The sequence below is a fragment of the Heteronotia binoei genome, chromosome 12 (genome assembly GCF_032191835.1).
Source record: "Heteronotia binoei isolate CCM8104 ecotype False Entrance Well chromosome 12, APGP_CSIRO_Hbin_v1, whole genome shotgun sequence".
Classification (NCBI taxonomy): Eukaryota; Metazoa; Chordata; class Lepidosauria; order Squamata; family Gekkonidae; genus Heteronotia; species Heteronotia binoei.
Genome location: NC_083234.1, coordinates 32713018 through 32739734, shown reverse-complemented (window position 1 = coordinate 32739734; position 26717 = coordinate 32713018). Strand labels below are relative to the sequence as shown.

At 43.7% G+C, this 26717-nt stretch overlaps 1 protein-coding gene across 2 annotated transcripts in view; it reads right to left on the bottom strand.

The window, feature by feature from the left end:
* The window catches only part of UNC5D (unc-5 netrin receptor D), a 558897-nt gene that overhangs the window by 125080 nt on the left and 407100 nt on the right, over nt 1-26717 (bottom strand). The window contains exons 8-9 of one of the 2 annotated variants that reach the window (XM_060251212.1): nt 11092-11124; nt 3420-3605 (exon numbers count right to left, since the gene is read on the bottom strand). In XM_060251212.1, coding sequence (XP_060107195.1) covers nt 3420-3605; nt 11092-11124 — 219 coding nt within the window. The remainder of the gene's footprint in view (nt 1-3419; nt 3606-11091; nt 11125-26717) is intronic. The other variant, XM_060251213.1, reaches the window with a different exon arrangement.

The window sequence follows — 26717 nt, the reverse complement described above, 5'->3', positions numbered from 1 at the left end:
TAGATTGTCATCTGAAAGCAATGCTGATTTTGTGAACTTAGATCATGAGAAGGAGGGCAGGAAGGGTTGCATCAGTGCTTAGTTATTGTGGAGAAACGTCATTTTAGGCCTGTATTTAACTAGAGGCAGGCTTTGGGGCCTACTCTCTTCCTCCTCCCCACTCCCCTCCTGTCTGGAAGCAGAAATTCTGAGGAGGCCTCCTAGAAAGACAGTCTTTCAAGACTGGTCTCCCAGAAAGCTGCAGGAGGGCAAACCAGTTCCTGGGTGGGAACTGCAATTTATATTGGAGATTTTGGGCAGGAAAAAAGTCAGTTGGGAGTTTGAGTTCAGTCAGTTCAGCTGAGCTGGCAAGTCTGCCTGTTCTGGAAGGTATGGCCAGGGCAAGTATTAGAAAAGGGAAAGATGGAGCATTTTTTCTCTATTATGATTTGTTGTTTCTGTTCACTTTTTAAAAATGCCTTTAAATAGTGTATGTTGTAAATAAATGTTATGTATGTTTAGTGTGGAGTCCCTCTGTACTACATAGTTTCCCCAACTGCCTTAGACCACACTACTGTAAGAGGGGAGTCCAGGGAAGGGGGAAAGCATGTAGTTGGCAAGGGTGCCAATCCTCCAGGGGTCTCCCAAAGAAGGACTTTGGTCTCTGTGATAACCAGGTGCTGGGTTGGCAGAGGACCTGGAGGCCAGACCTCAGAATTGGCAAGGGGGATTGGGAGTCCTGTGGCAGGAAGAAGATTAGCTCCCTCCAGAAGTTGGCAACCCAAAAGAGAGTTGACAGGACTGGGTCTGAAGGCTGAATCAGGCCGGTTCCGTCACAGTTATCATGGCCCTTTCTTACATGCCCAGGAAAATGCTGTTCACCACTTTGGGATCAGGTAGCAATTTTTTTCCTGGCCAGTTTTGTCAGGAATCCTAGATGGATTTTTTTTCCCACCATCTTCTGGACGTGGAGCTGGCGTCACTGGGAATGTTTGTGGAGAGGTATTTGTGCATTATGCAGGGGGTTGGACTAGATGAACCTGGAGGTCCTTTACAACTCTATGATTCTATGATCACAGGCATAAGCAATACTAAGTTTAAGCAGATTTATAGCTGCTTTTGTAGTACTAAACTTTGGCAGTGTTCATTGAACTCAGGCTTTATCTAGTTAGTATTTATTTAAAGGATACAGGAAGAGCTAGGCCTTACTTACAAGAGTTGCTATTTGATTGCAACAATCTCCTTTTTGCCTTGGATCTTTGGATATTCCTGTAAATAAGTAATTCCAGAACACTCTTAAATTTTGTCTGATGTTCCCGCAGTGTAACAGTAAATAACCCAGAGTAGGCGTTTAGGACAGTTTCAAAAAAGAAGTACCCCATCTCAAAGTCTTCAGTTTTTAACGCATATACAAAAAGCATATTTGAAATATGTATTTCTGGTAATGAAGTTAAAGATAACATCTCTCTGAAAATCAACCCATTTATATGCAAACTCTCATGTGGTAAATATGTAACCCTTAATTTCGAATGTCTTCATGAATTTCACTCTGATATTTTAATGTATGCTTTGCAAGGCACATGTCCCTTGGGAAGGAGAACGGCTATATATTTATCTATGAAATACTGTATCATCTTTGTCTTCAGGAGAATTAAAACGCAGCAACGTTCACACTTTTCCGCACTTCCTCCCACCTTCAATTAGGCAACCAACTCAGCAAGAAAAATGGTACAAATTCAAAGGACTGTACTTAACTACTGCATATCTTAAATCATCAAAGAAAGCTTTCCAGAAATGGAACTGTGCATCAAAGATATTGTGAGTATGTGATGATATGTCTGTGCTGGGACTAAACACGATATATTTTAAAAATACCTATCTTTTCAACTTTTTTTTTTTTTTTTTTTAAAATAGAATTTGTTCAGATTTAATTCCCTGTTCAGATTTAACTCCATGTCACATACCTGAGCACCCCAGCCCTGTGGGAGAAGAGGTGGAACATGGGCACTACTGTAAGAATGCCACTGGCACTTAACAGGGCAGAAGGTAGTACCCTGAGGGTCAGTGAGGACATGGCAGGAGCAGATGCGTGCACTTAACCACTACACCAAAATGGTCTAGCCAGGCCTGACAGTAGCCAGGCCTGAGTTCTCTGCAGCCAGTAGAGATACAGGACTCCCCTTGAGAGGGAAACTGGTGTTCCTGGCCTAGGGGCCACAACTACCTCTTGGCTAATTTTGGGGTATCCCAGTTACTGTAAGCACTAACCCTGCTGGCAGTATGGTGAATGTTGAGGAGATCAGAGCTAGGAGATACCAAGACCAGGTGAAGGATCTCAGGAGGGGAAGCAGGTCCAAGAACCTGGATGAAAGCAGATGGAGGTACTGAAGGACAAACCAGGCTGGAGGATGACTGTTGACCTTGGAACTTCTGACTGGAACAGATCTAATCAATAAAACAGACAACCTCGGCATCTCTTGAGTGGTGATTCATCTTTGACCATATGAATACACCATGGTACATCCCTGGGGCTAAAACCATCCTACCTTTTTTAATGGGATGAAATCCAACTTGGGGTGGAAGAGGGTCATACCAATATTGTGAGCATTCTCTACTAAAAGGTTTCATGTTTGTGCCCGTCTGGGTAAGGCTAGCTGGAAGGAGGTTCTTCTGAGCCTGAGACTTCAGTGGTTGGAGAAAGACCATTCTTTCTCAGGGTCCTGCTTTCTTTGTGGGATGTCCATGCCAGAGCCTTATATGGGCCACAAGCTGGGAGAGACAGGAACTGCAGATACAGATACTTGCAGAGACAGCTTCACCTTCATCCAATGGCAACACAAAGCTATCTCTCCAAGAGCTTGCCTTTGCAGTGCTTGCCTATCCCAACTATACAAACAGCACTGACCTGAACAAAGACAAAAGGTGGAAAATGGTTCTGTTGGGCTCTGTGGTAACTCTATATTATTAGTAATGAATGATAACTGCCTATTAGGATTTCCAAGTGTAACTACTTAATTGAAGCTTGTTAGAAATGAACGTTACTCAGCAGGTATGTATCTAAAGATGGCTAAACTGAGTCTGGCCTAATTTGAAACAAAATCTCCCCACTTTGAGCACTGGCTCCATACCAAGTCCTTTCACCAAACTATTTGTAAGAAAGGATCTTTTCTGTTTTCCTTTTCAAGACAGGACTTCAGCAGTTTTTAGCTTCTCTCATAGACCCAAGAATGCTCATAACTGAAACAACAACATCTAAGTATTACAGTTGAGTGAATATTATTTATTTGAATTCAAGACATCTACCCTTCCCATTTGTTTCCAGTATTACAGGTATTATTGGAGTGATATGAACTATAACCATGTGAAAGCAAGTCCATGCGACAATAATAAAGCGCCCTCAGAAGATTCTTCCTCAGCAAAGATTGTTCTAAATTACCAACCTTGGCGGACAGTTTTAAAATTGAATGTCTGGAAGCCTCCTGTTAGAGCAGATGAGTCGATAACATCCACACCATATTCACTCTGGCTCCGTCTGTAGAGAGTCACAGCGACCACAATAACAGCCACTGCAATGACTGCAGCTCCCAAGCCTGAGTACAGGGCAATGTCCGTAGCATTCTCAATGTCTGAAAGAAGGAAGGGGAGAGTTCCAAATGAACGTCTAATTGTAGGCTCCCTTTGGGATGCTGGCATGAGTAACAATTAGCACAGGAATATACAGGATATGGGATAGGATATATGTCAACAAAAGTGGCAAAATGTTCAACATCTGGGGTAGAAAAGCCTTCTTCACCTCACCAGACAACATGACTCTTTTCAATGAATTTACCAGAATTTACCAGAGAATTCTTGATAAATGCCGAGTCCAGCATTTATCAGACCCCATGGTGGCTCGTGCTGTCAGAGCCGAATTCATCATTCTCATTCACTTATATTGGATTTATGGGAGAGTCTGACCCCCAAGTTAGAAAAATTCAGCTATCTTGTTTTAGGTCCACATCAGAACTATCTGTCTATCTCAATAACTTGCTACCCTAGCTGAACATGCCAAAGAACAGATATTTTGTATGCAAACTGAACCATGGCCCCTTTCTAATAGTCTCAATAATTCATAATTACAATGTCATTTGATAAGAGCTTTGTTTGATGGTGTTTCCCATCATGTAGCTTTTGGTGTGGAAGGGGGTAGAGATGCCTTCTTTTAGGGTTGCTAACCTCCAGGTGGTATCTGGAAATCTCTTGGGATTACAATTTATCTCTTGGTGACTGATTAATTCCCCTGGTGAAAATGACCACTTTGGAAGGTGGACTCTATAGCATTATACCCCACTGATGTCCCTCCCCTCCCCAAACCCCACCCTCCTCAGGATCCACCCCCAAAATCTCCAGATCTTAAAGCAAGCAGGAGTGTAATATAGCAGCTAGAGTTGCAGATGGGGATGTGGTAAAATCAGTATATAAACCCAAATTCTTCTGGAAGCTCATTGGGTGAAACTGAGCCAGTCATATGCTCCCAGCCTAACTTACCTCACAGAATTGTGAGAAAAAAGCTGGGAGGAGAATGCATATTCCCTGTGCTCCCTGAAGGAAGGGTAGGTTCAAAATGCATTAAAACACAGAGCATTTTTTCTGCCAGAGCTCACAGGAGCAGAGCTCCATCTGGCCTGGCCAGGGTTCCGGCTGGCCCAACCCATCATGTGGCAGCCATGTGCTCCTGGGGCAGGTGGTGTGGCCTAATATGCAAATAAGCTCCTGCTGGGCTTTTTCTAAAAATAAAAAGCACCGATTAAGCAGATACTTCCTTTACTGAATGAAAACTTTAAAAAATCTTCAGCCGAGTATGAGTAACAATAACAATTCACTGATAGTGCACAATGTCATTGGGGTCATTTAGCTGCTTTAGTGATTTAACTTATCCCCCCCCCCCACTTCTCACAGAACACAGGCATTAATCTTTGTCAATGGAACCAATTAGACTGTCACAGAGGAGGCTCATCAGACTTTTAAAAACACAATAAAAACCGGGGGTGGGGGGTGGGTGTTAAAAAAACCCACTGATTTTTTTTTCCATTTTTAAATTATTTTTTCTCCTCAAACGCAATACTGCAGCTACATTCATAATAAGATATACTACATTCATGGATTTATTCATTTAAACATGCAATCTTATACAAGACTGATGTGCTGCAGCACTTTGGTAGACAAGAAAATCAGATGTGCTTATCCAGGAAGAAAAGCAAAACATTTGGACAATCTGTGTTCAGACCATCCCACTTTCCATCGTTCTAAACAGCACAAGATTATTGTGTTACCATCAACTTGCTCATACTCTCTGTTTTTTAATTATTTTTTTAGCCTCAATTGTTCTTTGAAAATGTTCTCTCTTTTTTTTGGCCTTGAACATTTGGTCTGACAAATTAAACTGGTGAAGAACGTCAGCTCTGAAAGGTCATTTGTCACTTCCACAATTTCGAAAAGGGAAATCGCAACCAGTTCATGCAGTGAAAAACAACGGCACATGAAACATCTCGACTATCCTAGAGATGCCATGTGCACAGAGAATACAATGAAAGAACCAGCATGTTCATGGATACAGTCAGTGACCAGAAGCATTTTCTATAATCATGGCAGCAGTGGTCACAGAAGATACTGCCATGTTGTGATTGTATCAGCAGGTTCACTCATTATCTTTTTCTTGCTTGACTCTGATCCACAAAGAAGTGTTAGTTTTCAAGATGTCACAACTGTGTTTATTTCTTTTTCTACAGATTAACAGGGCTACTAGCTTTTAATCCTTGGGTTATTTACCTGGTGGGCATATGACCACAGTGGTGGACTCTGAAACTTCTCATCCCTACTGCTTCAACCTGGAAATTTCTGTTTTGAATTTGCTCCTGCCTTGTGCAAATTAAGCACATTCTTATATTTTCATGCCGTTTTGGATTTCTTCATACCAAGATTTCCTCATAAAATGTAAACATTTTTCAATCTTTATCAAGAAGAATAAGTCATTGCCAGACAGGGACTCACAAGGAATGCTGTTGACCCTCAGAGTAACTGGTTGGCCACAGGGTGGGACAGGATGCTTAATTACATGGACCATGGTTCTGATCCAGAAAGAATCTTCTTACAGGCATCATCTGGGATCTTTGATCTTCCCTCAGAACTCCTCCTGTTCATCCTCTGATGAGTTAGCTCTTGAGTCTGCATCTGGCCCAGAAGGGGTCATGACTCCTCCTCTCACTCACCACCATCACTCTAACGACAACCCAGCACTGCTACTACCTCCACATCCACTTCCTTGCTATCTCTAACTCATCCTCATTTTTGTGTGGCATTTTGGGTTCCTTTGGCAGCCACCCAATCCCCCAAAGTGTCATTTTTGTAACATTTCTGCAAAACTTGTGCTTTTCTTGCAGGTTTGTAAACCCGTGGACTCTGGGTTGGCCCCAATGTGGCAATTTGGTTATCCTCATGTTGGCCATCCTATCACTTTTAGATAGAGTAGCATTACTTTATTTTATTTTATTTATATCCCGTCCTCTCTGCCAAGGCAGGCTCAGGGCGGCTCACAGCATAAAACCACAACAACAATTAAAATCCATAAAATATTATAAAATTTCACATTCAATAATTAAAACAGTCAAAAAGTGATTTAGTGCTAGCCTCTTTGATGTTATACAGTTTCAATAGCAACAGTATTTCTTCAATTTCCTTACAGTACAAGGCTCAGTGTCATACACAACAGACATAGCACCTATAAATACTATATGCATCATGCATACAATACATACACAATGCAAACATATCTACAAAAGCAACAGCCAAAAGCAGAGAACTGAAACAAACAGAATGCAAATGAATGTTAAAAGGAGTAGGCAACATTTGCTGATTTCATAATGGCCACAGACAGATCTGTAGACACTGTACAGTGAAAGTTTTCCCTACGGAGGTCCACGGAGTTGGCTAGATGATAGCTCTGATTGGACCAATAAGTAGATTACTGATGTAATTTTTCAAGTTGTACTGAACAGTCAATGACACAAAAGCAGTATTCAAAGAGCTAAAATGTGGTATAGCTCTTAGGTTTCAGGGTCCTTTTTTCGGTTTCAGGGCCCCCACTCCCTTTTCTGATGTATTTTTAATAGCCTTTACAAGCTCAAATATGTGAGACCAGCTCTGAGCTGCAATGGACTCACTCCTAATTAGATTATCTGAGAAGAGGCCTGGTCCTCCCAATATTTATTCTAGTCTCTCTTTCCCACTGGCTCGAGTAAGCTCACACAAACTTTTCTAATGAGGCCAAACCGTTACGCAAAGACATGGAATTTGGGGTTTCATCCTGCCAGTCTTTTGAAATGTACACTCAAATTAAACTTCACATTGTGGTGTTAGTCTATTTCTGTCAGGTTTCCTCACCTTTAATGAGAGACTGACATTAAAATGTGGTCTAAAAACTACTACTTTCTTCTTGATGTGGCAGTAGGCTTGCCAATATCCAGTCCCAGTGGGGGTTCCCCCACTTTTGCAGGCTCCTTCCCAACTCCAGTCAGCTGGCCAGCAGGGGGAAACCCCACCCCAACAGCTCCCATGTGCCTTCTAACATTGAAGGCTTAAGAAGACACTAGGAACAGGTTGTTTTTTTTCTAGAAAGATGCATGTGTCTTTAAATCTTAGACCAGACTGGGGGCATGGCAAGCCTGCAGAACAACCTGCCTGGTGGAAGGGAAGGAGCCCAAAAACTGTGTTGGTTTTATAATCTTCTCAGAGGCTGTTTGCGCAGGAAAGGGTAAACCAGAACCTTTAGTTTACTTGTGTTATTTTTTAGAACTTGGAATGTAAGCAATTCATGAGTAAATTGCCCTAGTGAGATCACACAAGTGTGAGATTGCAAACTGTTTATTTTGGCTGCGCTCTCTCTCTCTGTATGTGTGTGTGTGTGAGAGAGAGAGTACTGAGGAGGTGCATGCAGCTGGTTGGGGTCAGGAAATGGACTGTATTCGAGGGAACTGCACTGCTGGTTTTTTACTTATTTATTTTAGGGAATGTGAAAATCTCCTGGCTCCACCCCCAAAGTCCCTAGAAATTTTCTGAGTCAGACATGGCAACCCTACCAGAACTCCCATTGGAGTTCAATTATGCTCATCACAACCTTGCTATTGGCTCCAACCCCAAAGTTCCCAGATATTTCTTGAATTGGACTTGGCAACCCTATCTGGTAGGTGGAAGGCTCTTGAATTTGTTCTTGCCTTGTCTATGGAGGAGCCTAAGATTTTAACTAGAAATAATTCCAGTCTTAAAGAGGTGACATGAACAAAGCTCCCGCCTTAATTTTCTTCCAAGAAAAAAATACTGCCCATGGGAAAACATCTTTTATTTCATTATTTGTTTCCAAATACCAAACAGTAATACCACTTCAAGTTTATCTCATTTCAAACAAAACCTTTTTTTCCTTGGAAAACCAGAAATCTGAGGTGATGGGAGAGGCAGACACTTTCTGTATGTCATTTTAAAGCATAAATATTTGGACAGATGGGATTGAAAATCGAGGGGGGGGGAGGGGGAGAGACCAACCTAGAAAGTTTTGCAAGCAACCAATTATCTTTTTAAGTAGGGTTGCCAAGTTGGTTTTGGAAAATACCTGGAGACTTTGGGAGTGGATCCAGGAGAGGGAGGGGTTTGGGGAAGGGCTTCAGCATGGTACAATGCCATAGAGTCCACCCTTCAAAGCAGCCATTTTCTCCAAGAGAGCTGATCTCTGACAGCTGGAGATCAGCTGTAAAAATAGGAGGATCTCCAGGCCCCACCTGGAGGCTGGCAACTCTATTTTTGAGACCTGCATTTTCCCAACAGAGAGAAGGTCACCTATTAAAAAGAAACTGTTTTAGTTAGGAAAGGTTCATATCTGAAGGAACCAGTGAAGATGTTTCTTCTGGTATTCCCTGACACTGTTACTCAACATTCATTTGGGTGCATATTTTATGGTAATGAAGTTTCTATTAACCATGATTAAGTTTCATAAAACACCTGAAGATAATTTAAGGTGTGTAGAAGCACAAAATGAAACATTTGGTTTAATGCATTAGGAATCGTAATTGATTAAATTATCTCATTTACAATCAGCGGCTTCTCACAAGCTGTGCAGGGCCCATATTTCCTCCACTTGGCCATTAGTTTGCTAGCAGACAGCTACCAACAGCATTCCGATCTCTGCCCTGCTTGCAGTCACTCCTTTCCCCTCCACCCCTCCTTGTAGCTACCAGCTATGGAAATCTATTTCTGCATTCAGCCTTTCCCTCAATGGTCTTTGAAACAGTTCTAATACACAAGCCTCACGGTTCCAAACTGGAGAGGATTATATATAAGGCTATTTACCACAATTGGTTGTTTCTCAATTATCTTAATAATTGACTTTGATTTTGCATCAGTGATGATTCATGCGGCCTTAAACTTAATGTTCCCCTGTTTCATTCAATAGTGGGCAACAAGCTGTATTTATGTAACATACTTCTAATCTTGCAGTTTAAAGAAAGAGTTTAATTCCCCAAGGAACTAGCGGTACTAAAATCGACCCCAGCAGTCTGTCTGGCCCGCCTTAAGGATCTGGTCATTATGTAGGAGATGAGCAGAGGATAAACAGAAATGCGGCGCTCAATCAGAGAAGCGGAGGCGCTGCTGGGCTCCCTGCTGCCATTATTGAGGCCACAGGCAAAAGAGGAAATGGCCGGGCATCTTTCCATGGTGCCTAAACACAAAAAATTCACTGCTTCCCAGCGGATAATATGACTGTATTTTAAATCACTATAAGTGCTTAGGGAGCCAGTATTTTTGACTGAAAGCCTTGAACCGGGTGGCTCAGGCTAGCCTGATCTTGTCAGGTCTCTGAAGCTAAGCAGGGTCAATCATGGTTAGTACTTGGATGGGAGACCATTAAGTAGGTCCAGGGTCATCACTATGCAGAGACAGGCAATGGCCTTGAAAAGCCCCTCCAGGGTTGCCATAAGCCTCCTGTGATTTTCCACCACCACTGGACTGAAAATCAAGTTAAAGTTTTAACAAACAAATACACACAATGCAGAAGCTACTGCATGATCTAGTTGGCTGATTTTCCAGGCTGAATGAGGTAGGACCCTTATAATGTATTGGTTTATTATTTAACAAATGGCAAAAGATCTATTGTCATGGCATAATGAGTTGCACTGAATGATGATAAGAATGTAAGAGCTGGCATGCTGGATTCAGCCAATGCTTTATCAATCCAGCATCCTGTTTCCCCCAGCAGCCAGACAGGAATGTCCACAAGCAGAGCTGACAGATAATAATCCTTACCTGCACATATGCCTAATTTTGTAGACATCTGTAATGACACTCTTCTGGAAACTGATCAGGCATTCTGAAGGAGTATGTTTTTGCATGCTGGCAGAGCCGGGAGTGGGGGGGGGGAGCAGCTTGACAGGCAAAATATGGCCTGTGAGCCCTCAGCACTACCTAGTCTTATATTCCTCTCAAATGTTGATTCTAGAAGCTTCTCCCACCTAGCCATGACACACCTCGAGTAAGCAGCTTCAATCAAAGAATTCCCCATTTATATGACCTCAAGAACGCTTCCTCAGGGCTCATTTTTAAAGCATGATTTCGTGTCAGAGGATTCGTCGACAGATCACAAGTAGCTTAACTTCATTGTGCCAGCAAAAGCACCAGTTTACCCAGCACTGCTCTAGTTAGCCACCTAATCTTGCCTAGTAGGAATGCTGGGGATAGCCCAGGCCAGATCACAGAAGCTAAGGAGGGCTAGTCCTGATTAGTATTTGGATGGGAGACTTCCAAGGAATAGCAAGGTTGCAATGCAGAGACAGGCAATGGCAAGCCACCTCTGAACGTTTCTTGCCTCGAAAACCCTATGGGGTCAACATAAGTCAGTTCTGACTTGACAGCGCTTTCCTATACTGCCAGGGAGGCCAAACCTGTTTAAAACCATTGAACGGTGCTCTTGTTTCAACATTTGTGTTGTCCATAATATTTATTGTATATCTTTTCCTTAACTAACACTTAAATAAATAGAACTGAGTATCAAAGAAAAAAAGTATATTTACAAGAGAAAAATAAACTTACTTTGGGGTTTTATTTCATGAAGAGGCTTTTTATCTAAAAGAGAGAAAGAGAGAGAGACGTAGAGAGACAGAGAGAAAGTTGTGCTTAATATATGTACATAGAATTATTTTCTTTCTAAATCACTTTCTTTCCAGTCCAGGGAATGAACCTTTTAAGAACATAAGAGAAGCCATGTTGGATCAGGCCAATGGCCCATCCAGTCCAACACTCTGTGTCACACAGTGGCCAAAAAAATTATATATATATATATATATACATATATATACACACTGTGGCTAATAGCCACTGATGGACCTCTGCTCCATATTTTTATCTAACCCCCTCTTGAAGCTGGCTATGCTTGTAGCCGCCACCACCTTTTGTCACATCTTCTGACAATATCAGTTTTATTAATTCATCTTCACCTTTTAAAATCAAATGTCTGTACTGTTTTCTTCCATACTGCAAATTAAACAATACCAACAAAAACTATGTTTGTGTGTTTGGGACAGTCATTGACTGGTGGGTGGCAAATAGAGACAGGACTTTTTTCCACGAGTGGCACCTCACTTATGGAATGCCATTCCCCTTGGGATTTGCCTGGTGCCCACACTACACTCTTAGGTACCAGGTCAACATGCTTCTGTTCACCCTATATCTTTTAATACCATTTCACTCTGAAACCATTAAGCTGCTCAGTGCTTTATGTTTTTAATCTTGTGGCTGGCTCTGTAGTGCTGGCTTTTAATGATGGATGCTAATTACTAACTTTTTGGTGTTTTGTTATTACAGTGTGTTATTTTGTAAGCTGCCCTGGGCAGGTTCCTGGGAGAGAGGACATTAAAAAGGCTAAATAAATACATAATAATGAATGAACACAAAGAAGGTAAGGATTCTGAATTCTGGAATTATGGGTGTATCAAAGATTAATCCTTGTGTTGTTTCTTGCTTAGGGTTCAATGGTAGAAATGCCCCCCCCCCCCAATTTACTTATCAATTAAAAAAAATCATCTTAGGAGGTGATGTGGACATATTAATTAGAGTTTCAGGATTTCTTCCATACCCACTATATAAATGCCTATCATTCCAACATCTTGTTAATTAATATATGTGTGCCAAATTGGCATGTCACAAATATGAGATATTTCACAGCTCTCTTTTAATGTAGAAATGTAAAAAGCACACACAAAAAAACCAGTTACACAACTTTCTGGAACTCAAGAGATCCTGAGCTACGTGCCAGCACTCAAGTAGTGTGGACGTTGCTAATTTGGAAATCCATTTGGAAATTCCATTTTCAGAAATGTAAATGCTCTATTTTCGATTTAAAAAACAAACTACACACTGAAATCCACCTTAGACTAGATATGCACAAAATTTCATCAGAAAGAACCCTAACAATTTTGGCTTTCTTATCAGTGGATGAACAATTTTCTTATTGAAAGGCAGTTATCTCATCGAAAACTGGTTTGTTCTTACGGCCCAAAGTTTGAAATTTGTAGTCATAGAATCCCTGATGATTATGACACATTTCTTTAAAAAAAAGAAAAAAAAAGAAAACCATTTTGAATGTCTTACACCCATTTTCAAGAAATTATTGCAATATCATCTCTTCCTTGAAGGTTGAGAGCTCAGAATGAAACTGACTATGCTTGTAGCATAATTGTCCATCAGTCAATAAAACATCTGATCAACCCTCCTCCATCTTCAAAGGATATTCATGTGCATATGTAATAATACAAATTACATTATAATATGATTTCTTCTTTGACAACTAAGAAACTAGAATGAAAATTGACACATGTTCAGAACAGTTTTGCATTTCAAATTAGAGTATCAGCTCTACCCATGCATCTATGGAACAGCAAAATATATGTTTTTAATGACTGTAATAGAATAGTTACCTTCAAGACTGAAATACTGAACTGAAAATTGACATGAGCATTCAGGATAAAATTCTGTGAACCCCAAGATAAAATTCTGTTGTTTAGAGTAAAGATGCAAAAATACATTGTAATGATACCTTCTAATTATTTTGAAAGGACATGATCGGCTTGCCCTGCCCTGAATCACCCAGGCTAGCCTGGTCTTGTCAGATCTCAGGAGCTAAGCAGGGCTCTGGTTAGTATTTTGAATGGAAAACCACCAAGAAAATTTAGGGACATGATGTAGAGGCAGGCAATGGCAAACTACCTCTGAGCATCTCTTGCCTTGAAAATCCTACAGAGTCACCATAAGTCAGCTCTTACTTGGGGGTTGGGTGGGAAGGGAGAGAGAGATCTGTTTCCTCACTTTATGTGACAAAAGCCCCTAAATGCAGACATGGGTGATTACAGATTGGCACTTTGGGCTGACTCATAGATTGGCACTTTGGGCTGACTCAGGGGTTGGCCTTGCAGTGGCTTTCCTCTTTCCTTGAAGGTCGGGGACAGAGGGTCGCAATTGGGGATGAGCTGTCCCGGAGGCACATGCTTGATTGCGGAGTGCCTCAGGGTACGGTTCTTTCCCCGATGTTATTTAACATCTATATGCGTCCCCTCGCCCAGATTGCCCGAAGGTACGGGCTGGGTTGTCACCAGTACACTGATGACACCCAGCTCTATCTGCTCATGGATGACCGGCCGGTCTGTGCCCCACAAAACCTGGACCGGGTGTTACAGGCTGTGGCTGAGTGGCTCAGGCTGAGCGGGCTGAGGCTAAATCTGGCGAAGACAGAGGTCCTTTGCTGGGGCTGCCGGGGTCCGGGAAGGGAAATCCCCCTACCGGTTTTTGACGGTGCGCCGCTAATCGCGACACAGAGGGTCAAGAGCTTGGGGGTACTACTGGAACCTTCATTAACGATGAAGGCCCAGATAGCAGCCACTGCCAAGTCCGCATTCTTCCATCTTAGGCGGGCAAGGCAGTTGGCCCTCTTCCTGGAGCGTGATGACCTAGCAACGGTGATCCATGCAACAGTCACCTCGAGGCTGGACTACTGCAATGCCCTCTACATGGGGCTGCCCCTGTGCCGAACCCGGAAATTGCAGTTGGTGCAGAACGCTGCTGCCCGGTTGTTATTGGGGCTCCCAAGACGGGAGCACATTCAGCCGGGACTCCAGGCTCTGCACTAGCTGCCAATACTTTACCGAGTTTGGTACAAGGTGCTGGTCATCACCTTTAAAGCCCTATATGGCCTAGGACCTGCCTACTTGAAGGACCGTCTCTCCCCACACGTTCCCCGGAGAGTACTGAGATCGGGAACTCAAAATCTCCTGATTGTCCCCGGGCCAAAGGAAGCCCGTTTGAAAACTACAAGGGATAGGGCCTTCTCAGTAATGGCCCCTTCCTGGTGGAACCAGCTGCCGGAAGAGGTAAGGGCCCTGCGGGACCTTGTTCAATTCCGCAGGGCCTGTAAGACAGTCCTCTTCCGGCTGGCTTACAACTAACCAGCACTGAAACACTGAAACATTGAAACTTGAAACTGTAGTTGCAAGACCGCCGTATGTCTTGAATGTTTTAAGTACATAACTATGTGAATGTTTAGATTTTAATTATGTAAATTATGGAATGTCTAATTTTTATGCATAATTTTATATTTTTATGTCAGTTTTTATATGTTGTAAGCCGCCCTGAGCCACCTGGTGGGAAGGGCGGGATATAAATCTCAAATAAATAAATAAATAAATAAGACTCTGAAATTGACTGAAAAAAATCCCTCCACACATAAACATCTGTTGCCTTTCCCCATCCCATATTCACCCCATCCTCTGTCCAATGCTGGCCGGCTCAAAAAGTTACCACTTCCAAAATGGATCAAATTTCTGAGCCAACAGCCAGTCACCCCATCGGCATCTGGAAGAGGAGGGCAGATGTGAGGTGACTTGACTGTGTGAAAGATTCAAGTCACCCCAAGCCGCTTCCATCTCCCCCCCCCCCCTTAAAAACTGTTGGGAGTACTTGAGTGCATGAGCATTTGAGTGCTTAACTTGTTGCGGGGGGGTGGGGAGGGGAGAGCAGTCCAGCTTCTGAGGCAGAATGCAGGCGCTTCGCTGGGGAGTGTGTGGAGGCTTTGGGATGGCTCTTTTTGAGCCAGCCCAATTTGGGATGCCTTCCAACCACCCCAAACTGCCTGTCTGCTATCATCCATGGTGTCTCTAATTTGTTCTCTCTATGACATGAAGAAGCCTAACTTCCTCCCAGGAAACCAGGAGCTAGTTTACTTTGTAGAGTTTAGAACATCAGTTCTTTCATTGCATACCTTGACAGCTATTTCCCAGAACAAAGCCTTTTCCTTAAAACTGTACATGTTCTAAAATTAAATTTGTTAATCCTTCCAGGATTAATGCAGGAAGGAGGAAATATACATAGGTGACATGATAAAATGATCAGTTTTCCAATTCCCCTGGATTTCTGAGCGGCTTTTCTCACTGCACAGACAGTGACTTCACACTATCACATTTACAGCTAATTGGCGAGTTTGAGCATGGCTGCTTGAAACCATCCTTTGATACTACAGAGGATAGACTTTATCCATTGATTTCCTTTCACTGTGTGAAATTTCCATTGGAAGTGTCTTATGGTAGAAGACTCCTCGTTTCATAGAAGGGAGCAATTGGTGCCCAGTCTATGGCAGCAATTCTAGGCAGTGCGGAAATATTCTCCTCTCTCATTTCAGTTATTTAAATACTCAAGTTTCAGGATGAGCAAATGTTCCCTATTTCATTTCTTATTTTTATGTGGATTTATAGTTTTGGCTCATTGCTTCTTGGTGTTGGTTTTATAGATACGTTTGCAGTGTGCATTCATCTTGTAGATTTTTATACAGCAGTTTTTATGCACAGAGGATGCTGTTTATAGGTGTAATGCTGACTTCTGATGCACAATGTTGGGGGATATGTATACGTTTTACTGGGGGGAAATGTAGTAAGGAAACGGAAAATGCCATGAAAATAAAGAATCATGGCTTCAACTTGTATAATGGAGAAGCAAGATGAGATCTGGAGGTTGAAACAGCAAAGATGTAAAACTGGAAATCTTGCTAGCCAAAGGCTGGAAATCTTTGCGCTGAACCAGGAACACTTGAAGCTATGCATTTCCAGCATTGAGTTTGGGTAACAGTGTGCATGGGATGGAGGAAAAATCCATGCTTGTTAACGGCAGGAATGGTTCATATCTATTTCAGCTTCATGAAAGGGAACAATGTTAACAAGTTGTGCCTGTGAAAAATAGCTTCAGAGATTACTTTTCAGAAGCACTGCACAGAAGCATATTTTCTTTGGAATTCCCTATGGGAGGAAAAAAAACAGAGCTGGAAAGGCACATATTGGCAAAGCAAAAGACAAAAAGCAAGCAAGCAAGACTGAAGATGATTGGATAATTGCATCAATTTCAACTTGCTGAGAAAGCAAAAGTAGGGGGGGGGAGTCCTAAAAATAATTTGACATGAACACATAACATATGGTGTGGCCTTATAAAGGAATAAAAAAATCACTCATAGGTGAAAATCAGTATGCAGCATTTGATTTTTAAATCTGATTAAACCAATACAGATGGAGATTCATCTTGCAAAGAAGATACATACTCCCAGCTCATCTCAACAAGCCTAGAGGTTTATTTAAAAAATGTCAGGAACATCTCACTAATCTTGGCTTCATTCTCACACACCTTAAGTCAAAAATCACCTCTGAATTTTCTTTCCTAAATAGGATAGTTCTGGGGCTGAGAGCTATTAGAAACAGAACCAAGAGGGGTCGGTGTCAAGGTCTGCTCTAAGATGTAGGTGGAATGGATTCAAAGCTCCATATTGTTGGACATGCAGTGTACTTACACAATTCATTCTGTTGTGTAGCCCTGATTCTGAACGGGGTGGGGGGTGGGGACTGAGGCTTTTATGAAACAGTACATTCACTGGAGTTTTGGTAGCAGTTACAGTCCTCCCGCCTCTTCCACATACTCATTTTTGTTACGTGTACCCCAACTGTTTGCATTTTTAAAGTTTTTCAGCACACGTTTTGCTCACTCTGAATGTGTTTTGCTCCCTCGATGTCACAGTGCTGTAAGATCAGTATAAAAATGTAGGTTTTCATGCCAAACATACTTCAATGTAGTATGGAATCAACCACAAGAGGGAGCAAAACACGTTCAGAAAGGGATGGGGCTGATGCAATTGGAACATATAAGTGTCACAAACGAGAATGTGGAAGGGCCCCCCATCTGAAAGAGTCCTCAACGGGTCAATTGTTTTTTTATCTTCTTATTGTGGAAGAAGAAAGATTGGCAGTGCTATTTAACGGGTACTTAAGTTTTGTGTCATTGTGACTGTTCCTAATAAAAGTTACTACATGGATTCCAGTTTGTTTTTTACATAGTTGACGAACAATTGCCAGCTAGGATTGCCTGTTGTAGCTGGCAACACACTGGAAGAGCTGGGGGCATGGGCAATCTTCTTGATGTAATGCCAGCATGTGACACCATTTCTTGCAGAGAGAGAGAGCGAGAGAGAGAGCGAGACAGACAGAGACACAGAGAGAGAATCTGACTCCCTACTGCCACCCCTGGATGGTCTATGAAACAGTGCAAGAAGACAAGCAGAAGGGGCCTGGGCAACCTAAGTTGGTAGAGCACTGACACAATATATATACCATATCTGAACCATCTCCTACTCCTATGAAATGGAAGAAAGTCAGGATTAGCTCTGCTTATGAGAAGAGATGCCTTGAGAAAGAAGCAAGTGGGAACCAGCAATCCTGCAGAGGATGGGGAGAAGGAGGAGACTGGATTTATACCCTGCCCTTTACTACCTGAAGGAGTTTCAGAACAGCTTACAATCACCTTCCCTTCCTCTCTCTGCACCAGACAGCCTGTGAAGTAGGTGGGGCTGAGAGAGCTCTGATAGCTATGACTGACCCAAGGTCACCCAGCTGGCTGCATGTAGAGGAATGGGGAATCAAACCTGGTTCTCCACATTAGAGTCCACTGCTTTTAACCACTACACCAAACTCATGGAACTACCTCTCCTGTGTGTGATCATCCCAGAGCAGGGCTCCCCAATTTTTTTAAGTCTGTAGGTTGTTTTTTTGGAATTTTGACACAGTGTGGTGGATGAAACCACAAAATGGCTGCTGCAGGAGGTAGAACTAGCCACAAAATGGCTGGTGCAGCTTACCTTTAGTTACAACAGCTGCTGCCACTGCAATGTTTTTAAAAGTCTGCACAGCCAAATAAATCTCCAGTAGCTGGGCAAAAGCCCTATCTTGCCCACATACTATCTAAAAACACTTGGCAAGCATTAGGGAAGGTTTTTGTGGGGGCTGTTCTATAGCAAAGGGGAACCTTTTTTTTGGGGGGGGGGGATAAATTCTTCAACTCTTGACAAGGATTGCAAATAACAGATTGTTCAAAGCGGGTTTTTTTTTTCTTTTTCCCCCCAGGAGTGAATCCTTTGCTTGGATATCAGCTTGTAAAAACAGCTCCTAATCCTTTCAGAAGGCAACCTCCTTTCAGAGCTTGTGTCTGTTGACACAGTCGGGCAAAAGTCAAGCTTTGCTTTCGAAGAGCTTAAGTCCGAAGGAGCATCTGATACGGCCTGTGGCTCAAGCCTCTTCTCTTCTTTCGGATGGGACTGAAACACAAGCTTTTTTCTAAAGCTCCTTGCAACACCAATAGCGGGATCCCGGCAAACTGGCCTTTTCTTGGGAAGAGCAGGGTCACTGATAATATGCAGTTTCAGTCAAGCTGATCCTTGGGCTGAGTTAAAGTATCTAAGCATGAATGTGTCACTACAGAATTGAAAATTGAGCAGCCGGTATTGTAATGCTTCTGCGTAGGATTCAGCCTCATTTGGAACACCACGTACAATGGCAAAAAGGGTATTGCAGGCTGGGAAAAAAATGAGGAAGATGACCAAGATGATGAATTCTCCATTCAGAAGACTTCCTAGGAACCCTGCTCCAGTCCCTCAAAAGACTGAGGAATGAACACTGCTCCAGACCACTCTCCTTCTACCTGAGGAGCCAGAATACTCCATGGTTCACAAGGAGATCAGAGTGATGATGGGGCTGGGCAGATGCAAGCAGAGGAAAACTTAAGCCAAATATGACCAAACACATTATCGACCTATTGTATGGTGGCAACAGTGGCAAAACCAGCTTGCTTCTCCAGTACCACTGCTGCCACAGCAATGCTTTTTTAAAATCTGTACAGCCGAATAAATCTCCAGTGGCCAACTGGAAGTCTTGCTGGGCAACAGCCTTATCTGGCCCATATACTATCTAATAACACCCATGCAATGCTGCCCAGCAGAGATTTTCCAGGTTGCGAGGAAGCTCTTATCCCATGCCCCTGATGATGTAGACCTGGAAAATATATAGGCCTGCTGTGACTCTAGTGCAATGCATTTTGTGGATAAAATTACTCATATCTACCATGATTTACATTCCATGGTTGGGGAAGTTCCATCTCAGGATGTCATTGAAGCATGATCTGTTCCTGGTTTGTATGTATGATTTTCAGTTGTTGAGGCTTGATAAAGCGGACAAGAAGCGCATGGCTCACCACTCTTGCTCTTTGTGGCTGATGACATCACAAGGCAGGCAAGGGTTGGCAATGTGGGTACAAAAGGCAATAAATGCCTTTCTATGGGAGGGTGTGGAAAAAAGGCAGTCATGAGAATCCTACCCAAAGAGGGTGACTTTGCAACTCATTCACTTAATGTTAAGAGTTAAGAAAATTCTCTCTCTCTCTCTCTCTCCTCTCTCATACACTTGTCATTTGTCCCAACACCCTCTCATTGGTTAGATATTGAGCCTCTTTGGCCATTGCTTGTCTTCTGTTTCAGTTGTCTTCTTCTCTCTCTTACATAGGCTTGGAGTCATAGCACATTAACCTTTTGGAAGGTAATCTATTCACAATAACTTAAATGTACCCACATGAAAATGTCATGTAAGACATTGGCTTTGCCATGTTTGTAAGCCGCCCTGAGCCTGCCTTGGCGGGGAGGGCGGGGTATAAATAAAATATTATTATTATTATTATTATTATTATTATTATTATTATTATTATTATTATTATTATTATTATTATTATTATTATTAAGACATGCTTCTATTTTTGTAAGTAAAATTTCTTTCCCTTGCTACCACTGGAGTCAGATCATCTTTGTAATTTACTGAACAGCATTTTTCACTTAACCAGGAAACATGGAGTATCGAGGATGCTATGTAAGCTTCTGTGCCTCCAAGGCAAACTCCCTCTCTCTGTCTCTCTGTCTGTCACATTTAACCCAATAAAAACAGGATGTGAGTTGTTCTTAACAGAAATGGGGGGCGGGGTTAGGAAAAAATATAGACAGCCATAGATCTTTAATACAAAGAAAGAAACTATATCTTAAATGGAAGCTGAGATTCTCAGTGATTGGGTTTTGGTTTGCTGCTTGTCTGTTTGTTTTTGCCCAGTGAGCACATTTGTGGTTTACAGGTTAAGTTTATCCTATGGCTGCCTGCAGATTTTTACCTGACACATCCAAGCACAGTACGTATAATGCAGAAATCCACACAGCAAAGCAGGGGTCTACCAACACAAGTGCCGAAGGTGAAGAGTTTATTTCATGCACAGCAGGACAATCAAATAGAAAACAGCACAAGAGATTCACAGGTGCAATCATTAGTAGTTGTGCAAGCTCCCCACACTGAAGAGTCTCATTACCTATTCTGCTTATGTTATACAGAAAACTGCCTGCAAGTTCTCTTTTGCTTCTTTAAAATTGATCATTCTCTATCCAGTAATTTGTATGATCCTAAAATAGTAGACCATAACTTATACTTGCAGGGAACCATGCATCCAGCATGCGATTCAGGAGATAAAGCTCTAGGTCAGTAATGCTCACACCATGGCTCTCAAGGAGTAATGTCCACAATTACCATTAAACAAAAAGGCCACATGTATTTCCATCCTTAACATGAAGCCCACACTTCAGGGAAGTTCACAGCTTACCTGTTCCTCTGGCAGTGGCTATTTCAAAGTGGCAACCAAACCCTAACAACAAGCTCCACCACTTACATGGGGGCATGGTGCTCAGAAACATCACAGATGGCTTATGAGCTACTGAGTGAATACCACTGCTTGATCTTTATTGGCCAGGACCCTTAATGGAATGTCCCCTTTCTGTCTGAAGTCTCCTGCGTTCATTCACCATGTTCTGGAGATGGCAACCAAATGCCAAATGCTGCCTGATTCAAAGTGTGAGAAACAGACCCACAAGTCTTTATTCTTGTGCCAGTTCCTCTTCTTCATGTTAAATTCTTCCCATTAAAACAAATATCTTTTGCAACAATGCTTTTGCATCAGTAACTTATAATTGGCATAAAATGGTCTATAAATGGCGAGTAAACAAAGCGGAGAAGAAACAAACAAACAAAACGGATGGCGATGGCGACAATATACAAAATCAAAAAGAAATAAAAATATTCATATGAGTTCCTCCTTTGAATTTAATGCTGGATTTACTAATCTACACTACTGAGGGAGTTTATTATTCTTACTTTTCCCAAGAATAGTATATGGTTTTCTGTCATGGTAATTTTATCCAGGTGGGCAGCCATATTAGTCTAAAGCAACAAAACAGATTTTGAGTCCAGCGGCACCATTAAGACCAACAAAAGTTTATTCAAACATCTTTTTGGGAATAGTGTATTGGAATAGTGAATGTAATGCACTGAATATTGGAACGTGTTCCTCTGACGTGACACAGCACTCCACCTGGAAGGAAAGGATGCTGTCAGCTAACTCCATGCTTGAGAGAAGACTAATGGTGCATAAACAGCAGAGTCTTAATTACCCTTAATAATTAAGACAGATACTTTTACACATTAGTCTCCTACTTTGCCATATTGCTCCACTTCCCCCCATAATTAAATCCAAACATATTGTGACCTATAACCTTAGCTTGTTATTTCATATGTAAAAACATCACCTATGTAGAGGCAACTGCCTATAAACATGGTATTTTTATGCACATCATACAAGTTTTATAAAACATCTTGGACTTTTTGATAAAATGTCTGTTAAGCTCAATACAGTATAATATATATCTGATACAGAAAACTGTATAGTAAGAAACACAGCATTTTGTTTTCAGCATGTTTCTAGTCCATAAGGCTAGGGATAGGAAGCTCAATAAAATGCAAGCTGTATTGGGTTAATTTTCAGAAACTAGAGGTCAGGCAGAGCCGCCAATGGTTGGGAAGTAGGGAAGCAGTGTCTTGAATGTTAAGTTAAAAAAAAATGCTGTAACCACATGCAGTGCAATCCTAAGCACTCTTTCCTGGCAGCAAACTGCATTAGTTAGACCTGAGTGGGATTCTGAAAAAAACCTATTTAGGTTTGTTCTTTAAGTCACTTTAAAGAAAATAATCCCAGATATTAAATGTCAGATCAAGATGAGTTGTCTCCCTTACACCACCGATAAGAACTTGGTGCAAGATCATTTTGGATTTCAAACAGTTTGCTTGTGTTGTCATCATTGTTCCCTCTAAGCTGAGTTAGTGTGAGCTATCTCACAGTCTTTTAGCCTCCAGCTCACACATTTTTTGTCTTAGCTGAGGAAAAATGGCCCCAGAGCAAACAAATTTATGCAGTAGCCAAATTGCTCACTCACAACTTTAATGCCAGCAGCTCACAAAGTAGAATTTTTTTCACAGGTTAGAGGGAGTATTGGTTGTCATGACCCCCACCCCATTGTTGGTCCTCAGTTTTTTCCCCCACATACACATACTTAACAGATAAGGACAGGTTTCTTACCTGTAACTGGTGATCTTCGAGTGGTCATCTGTGCAATCACACATATGGGTAATCCGCAGGATTGGCCCCGACCTCGGAGAGTTCAAAGCAATCTTGATCGTAGATCTGGCGCGCCTCCCACTTGTCCTGGGAGGAGACAGCTACTGCGCATGCCTGGACAAGGGGGAGGTGCTTAGCCACTCAGTTTCTTCCCGCCGCCGGATAGGTGGAAATAACTGTGCTTACTAGCTTCCAGCAGCGGGGAAGGCTGGGTGGGTCTGTGTGATTGCACAGATGACCACTCGAAGATCACCAGTTACAGGTAAGAAACCTGTCCATCTTCTTCGTGGTCTCTGTGCATTCACACATATGGGTGATTAGCGAGCCATTTCTTCGGAGGTGGGTGCTGGACCTGTAAGAACATGAAGGGTTAGAGCGTAACGTAATGATAGTGGTACTCACAGTGGTTAGTCGAAGATCGATCGTAGCACTGCTTGTCCGAAGGAGGCATCTCGCCGGGCACGGACGTCGAGAGCGTAGTGCGAGGCGAAGGTAGATGTGGAGGACCAGACGGCTGCAGCGCATATGTCCTCTATAGGGATGCCTTTCATGAAGGCAGACGAGGTAGCCACGGCTCTGGTTGAGTGGGCTCGTATATGTTGAGGGATTGGTTGTTTTGCCAGCTGGTAGCAGAGTTCGATGGCAGCAACAATCCATTTGGAGAGTCTCTGAGTAGATATTCTGCTGCCCTTATTATGGGTAGCGTAGGTGACAAAGAGTCTAGGGTCTTTACGGATTTGGCGGGTTCTGTCTATGTAGAAGGCTAGGGCTCTCCGTGCATCCAGGTTGTGGAGTGCCCTTTGTCCCGCGTCCGCGGGGTGCTGGAAGAAGGCTGGTATAGTGGACTGTCTTCCTAGGTGAAAGGTAGAGACGACCTTGGGTAGGAAGGTCGGGTCAGGTCGGAGGACCACCGTACTGTTATGAAATATCGTATACGGTGGGTCTGCTCTGAATGCGCAGATGTCACTGGCCCTCTTGCCTGTGGTGAGGGCCGTAAGTAGTGCCGTCTTCCATGACAGCAGGTGTAGTGGGATGGAGGCCATGGGCTCGAAGGGTGGTTTCATGAGTTGGCTCAGGACTAGGGACAGGCTCCAGGTGGGTAGAACTTGTTTGATTGGTGGGTGTAGGCGAATGATGCCCTTGAGGAAAGCTCTGGTCGCGTGGTGAGAGAATACCGTTGTGCCATCGATGCGGGGGTGGAAGGCAGAGATGGCTGCCAGGTGTACCTTCAGGGAAGAATACGACAGACCCGCTCTGGAGAGCGTTAGGGTGTAAGTTAGTACCTGAGGTATAGTGGCGAGGTTGGGGTCGAAGTTGTGCTGTGAGGCATAGTGTGAGAAGCGTTTCCACTTAAATAGATAGGATTTCCTAGTAGATGGTTTTCTGGAGTTCACTAGGACCTGACGGACCTCCGGAGGGAAGTCTAGAAACTGATTCTCCAGGCTGTTAATTTGAGCGATGCCGGGTTGTGGTGAAGGACCCTGCCGCCCTGTTGAGAGAGGAGATCCCGTGTTTGAGGGAGCTGGATGAAGGTATTGTTGGACAGGAGCAGCAAGGTCGTAAACCAGGGTTGGCGCGGCCACCATGGAGTTATGAGGATGCAGTTTGTGTGGTCTACCTGAATCTTCTGTAGAACTCTGGTGATAAGTGGAATGGGCGGAAAGAGGTAGTGGAGTGTTCCTTTCCAAGTTTGTATGAAGGCATCCCCCCTGGAGAGGTGGGATGGAGGACCTCTCATGTAGAAGCGGGTGCATTGGGCATTTGACGGTGAAGCAAATACATCTATCTTCGGTTGTCCGAAGATGCTGAATATCTGTCTGATGTATCGGCTGTTGATAGACCACTCGTGGTTGTTGGTGGAGTGGCGGCTCAGGGCGTCTGCCTGGGTGTTCTCGGCCCCTGGTAGGTGTACGGCCGTGAGGAAGATGCCCTGGCTTATGCTCCAATGCCACAGGGCTAGGGCTCTCTTGCAGAGTCTGACGGAGGCGGTGCCGCCCTGCCTGTTGATGTAAAAGACTGTGGCGATGTTGTCGGAGGTGATCTGGACGTGCTGGTTCCTTAGCGATGGGAGGAAGGACCGCAAAGCCTTGTGCACTGCGATGAGCTCCAGGCAGTTTATGTGGAGAGAGCGTTCGTAGTCTGTCCACTGGCCCTGCACCGTGAGGTCTTCCAAGTGGGCTCCCCATCCCCAGTTGGAGGCATCTGTGGTTACAATCACCGAGGGCGGTGTCTGCTTGAATGGCATGCCCTTGTAGAGGTGACGTTCCTTGGTCCACCATTTGAGGGATGGTACAATGTGTAGTGGAAGGGTGAGCAGTGTGGATTGATGTTGTGTGTGAGGGCGGAAAGTTCTTACGAACCACATTTGGAGGGGACGCATGTGCAGCTTCGCAAACCGCAGAACTGCTGTGGTTGCTGCCATGAGGCCTAGCATTCTCTGGAAGGTGAGCGCTGTTTGGGAGCACTGGGCGATGATAGTGTTGGCCAGTGACATTATGGCGAGTGCCCTGTCCTGAGGTAGGAAAGCCGTTTGCGAGAGCGTGGAGATGTCTGCTCCTATGAATTGGATCCTCTGGGTAGGGACTAGTTTGGATTTTGAGAGGTTGACTAGGAGGCCTAAGGTGGCCAGGGTGGAGAGGGTGGTCGAGACGTCCAGTTGTAGTTGCTCCCTGGAATGGGCGACGATCAGCCAGTCGTCTATGTACGGGAAGATTGATATCTGCTGCTGGCGTAATGTGGCTGCTACTACTGCCATGCACTTGGTGAAGACCCTTGGTGCTGTGGAGAGACCGAAGGGAAGGGAGCAGAACTGGAAGTGCTGCTTCCCTATGGCGAACCTGAGGAATCTTCTGTGATGATGGTTGATTGTAATGTGGAAGTAGGCGTCCTGGAGGTCTATGGACGCCATCCATGCTCGTTCTGGGATGAGCGGGAGGATTGCCTGAAGCGTGACCATACGGAATTTCTTGTAGGTTATGTGTAGGTTGAGTTTGCGGAGGTCGAGAATGGGTCGGAGTCCTCCGTCCTTTTTTGGCACCAGGAAGTACCGGGAGTAGAAGCCGGTGCGATGGTATTGGGGTGGGACTGGTTCTATCGCGCCTTTGTCCAGCAGAGACGCGATTTCCGTCTGCAGGGGTGCGGACGGGGGTGTGGTGAGGAACCGGTGGTGCTTTGGAGTGGACGTAAACTCTATTAGGTAGCCTCTTTGAATGATGGCGAGGACCCAGGCGTCCGATGTTATGGTCCTCCAGGCAGTGTAGAATGGTTGTAGTCGTGTTGATGGGTTTGGCTGATGGAGGGAGACTGGACGGCTCGGGGCAGGGAGGTCAGAGAGACGGTTTGGGTGTGGTTGAAGGTTTCTTGGTTGTTTGGCGTCTGTGTTGAAAGGAAGGTTTGGATTGCGGTGGTTTGCGCTTCCATGGTTCCTGTTGCCGTGGGGATCTGTTCCCTTTGTATTGGTTGGACCTCCAGTTCCTTTGTCGATTGGTTTGGGTCAGAGGTTGGGAGACTCCCAGTCGTCTTGCCCTCTTCCTGCCATCGTCTGCAGATGTGAGGATGTCATCTGTAGAGGAGCTAAACAGGCCAAGGCCATCAAAGGGCAAATCTTCAACTTTGTATTTGATGTCTGGTTGGAGGGAGGAGGACCTGAGCCACGCGTGTCTGCGGAGTGCTATGGCTGAGGCCAAGGTTCTGGAGGAACATTGTGCAGCGTGACGGGCAGTGTTGATTTGCTGTTTGGTTACTCTGGCCATCTCCTGCAGGGTGGTGGTGGCTGACTTTTGGGATGCCTCGGGCAGGGATGGTACCAATGCGGCGAGGGAGGTGGTCAGGTT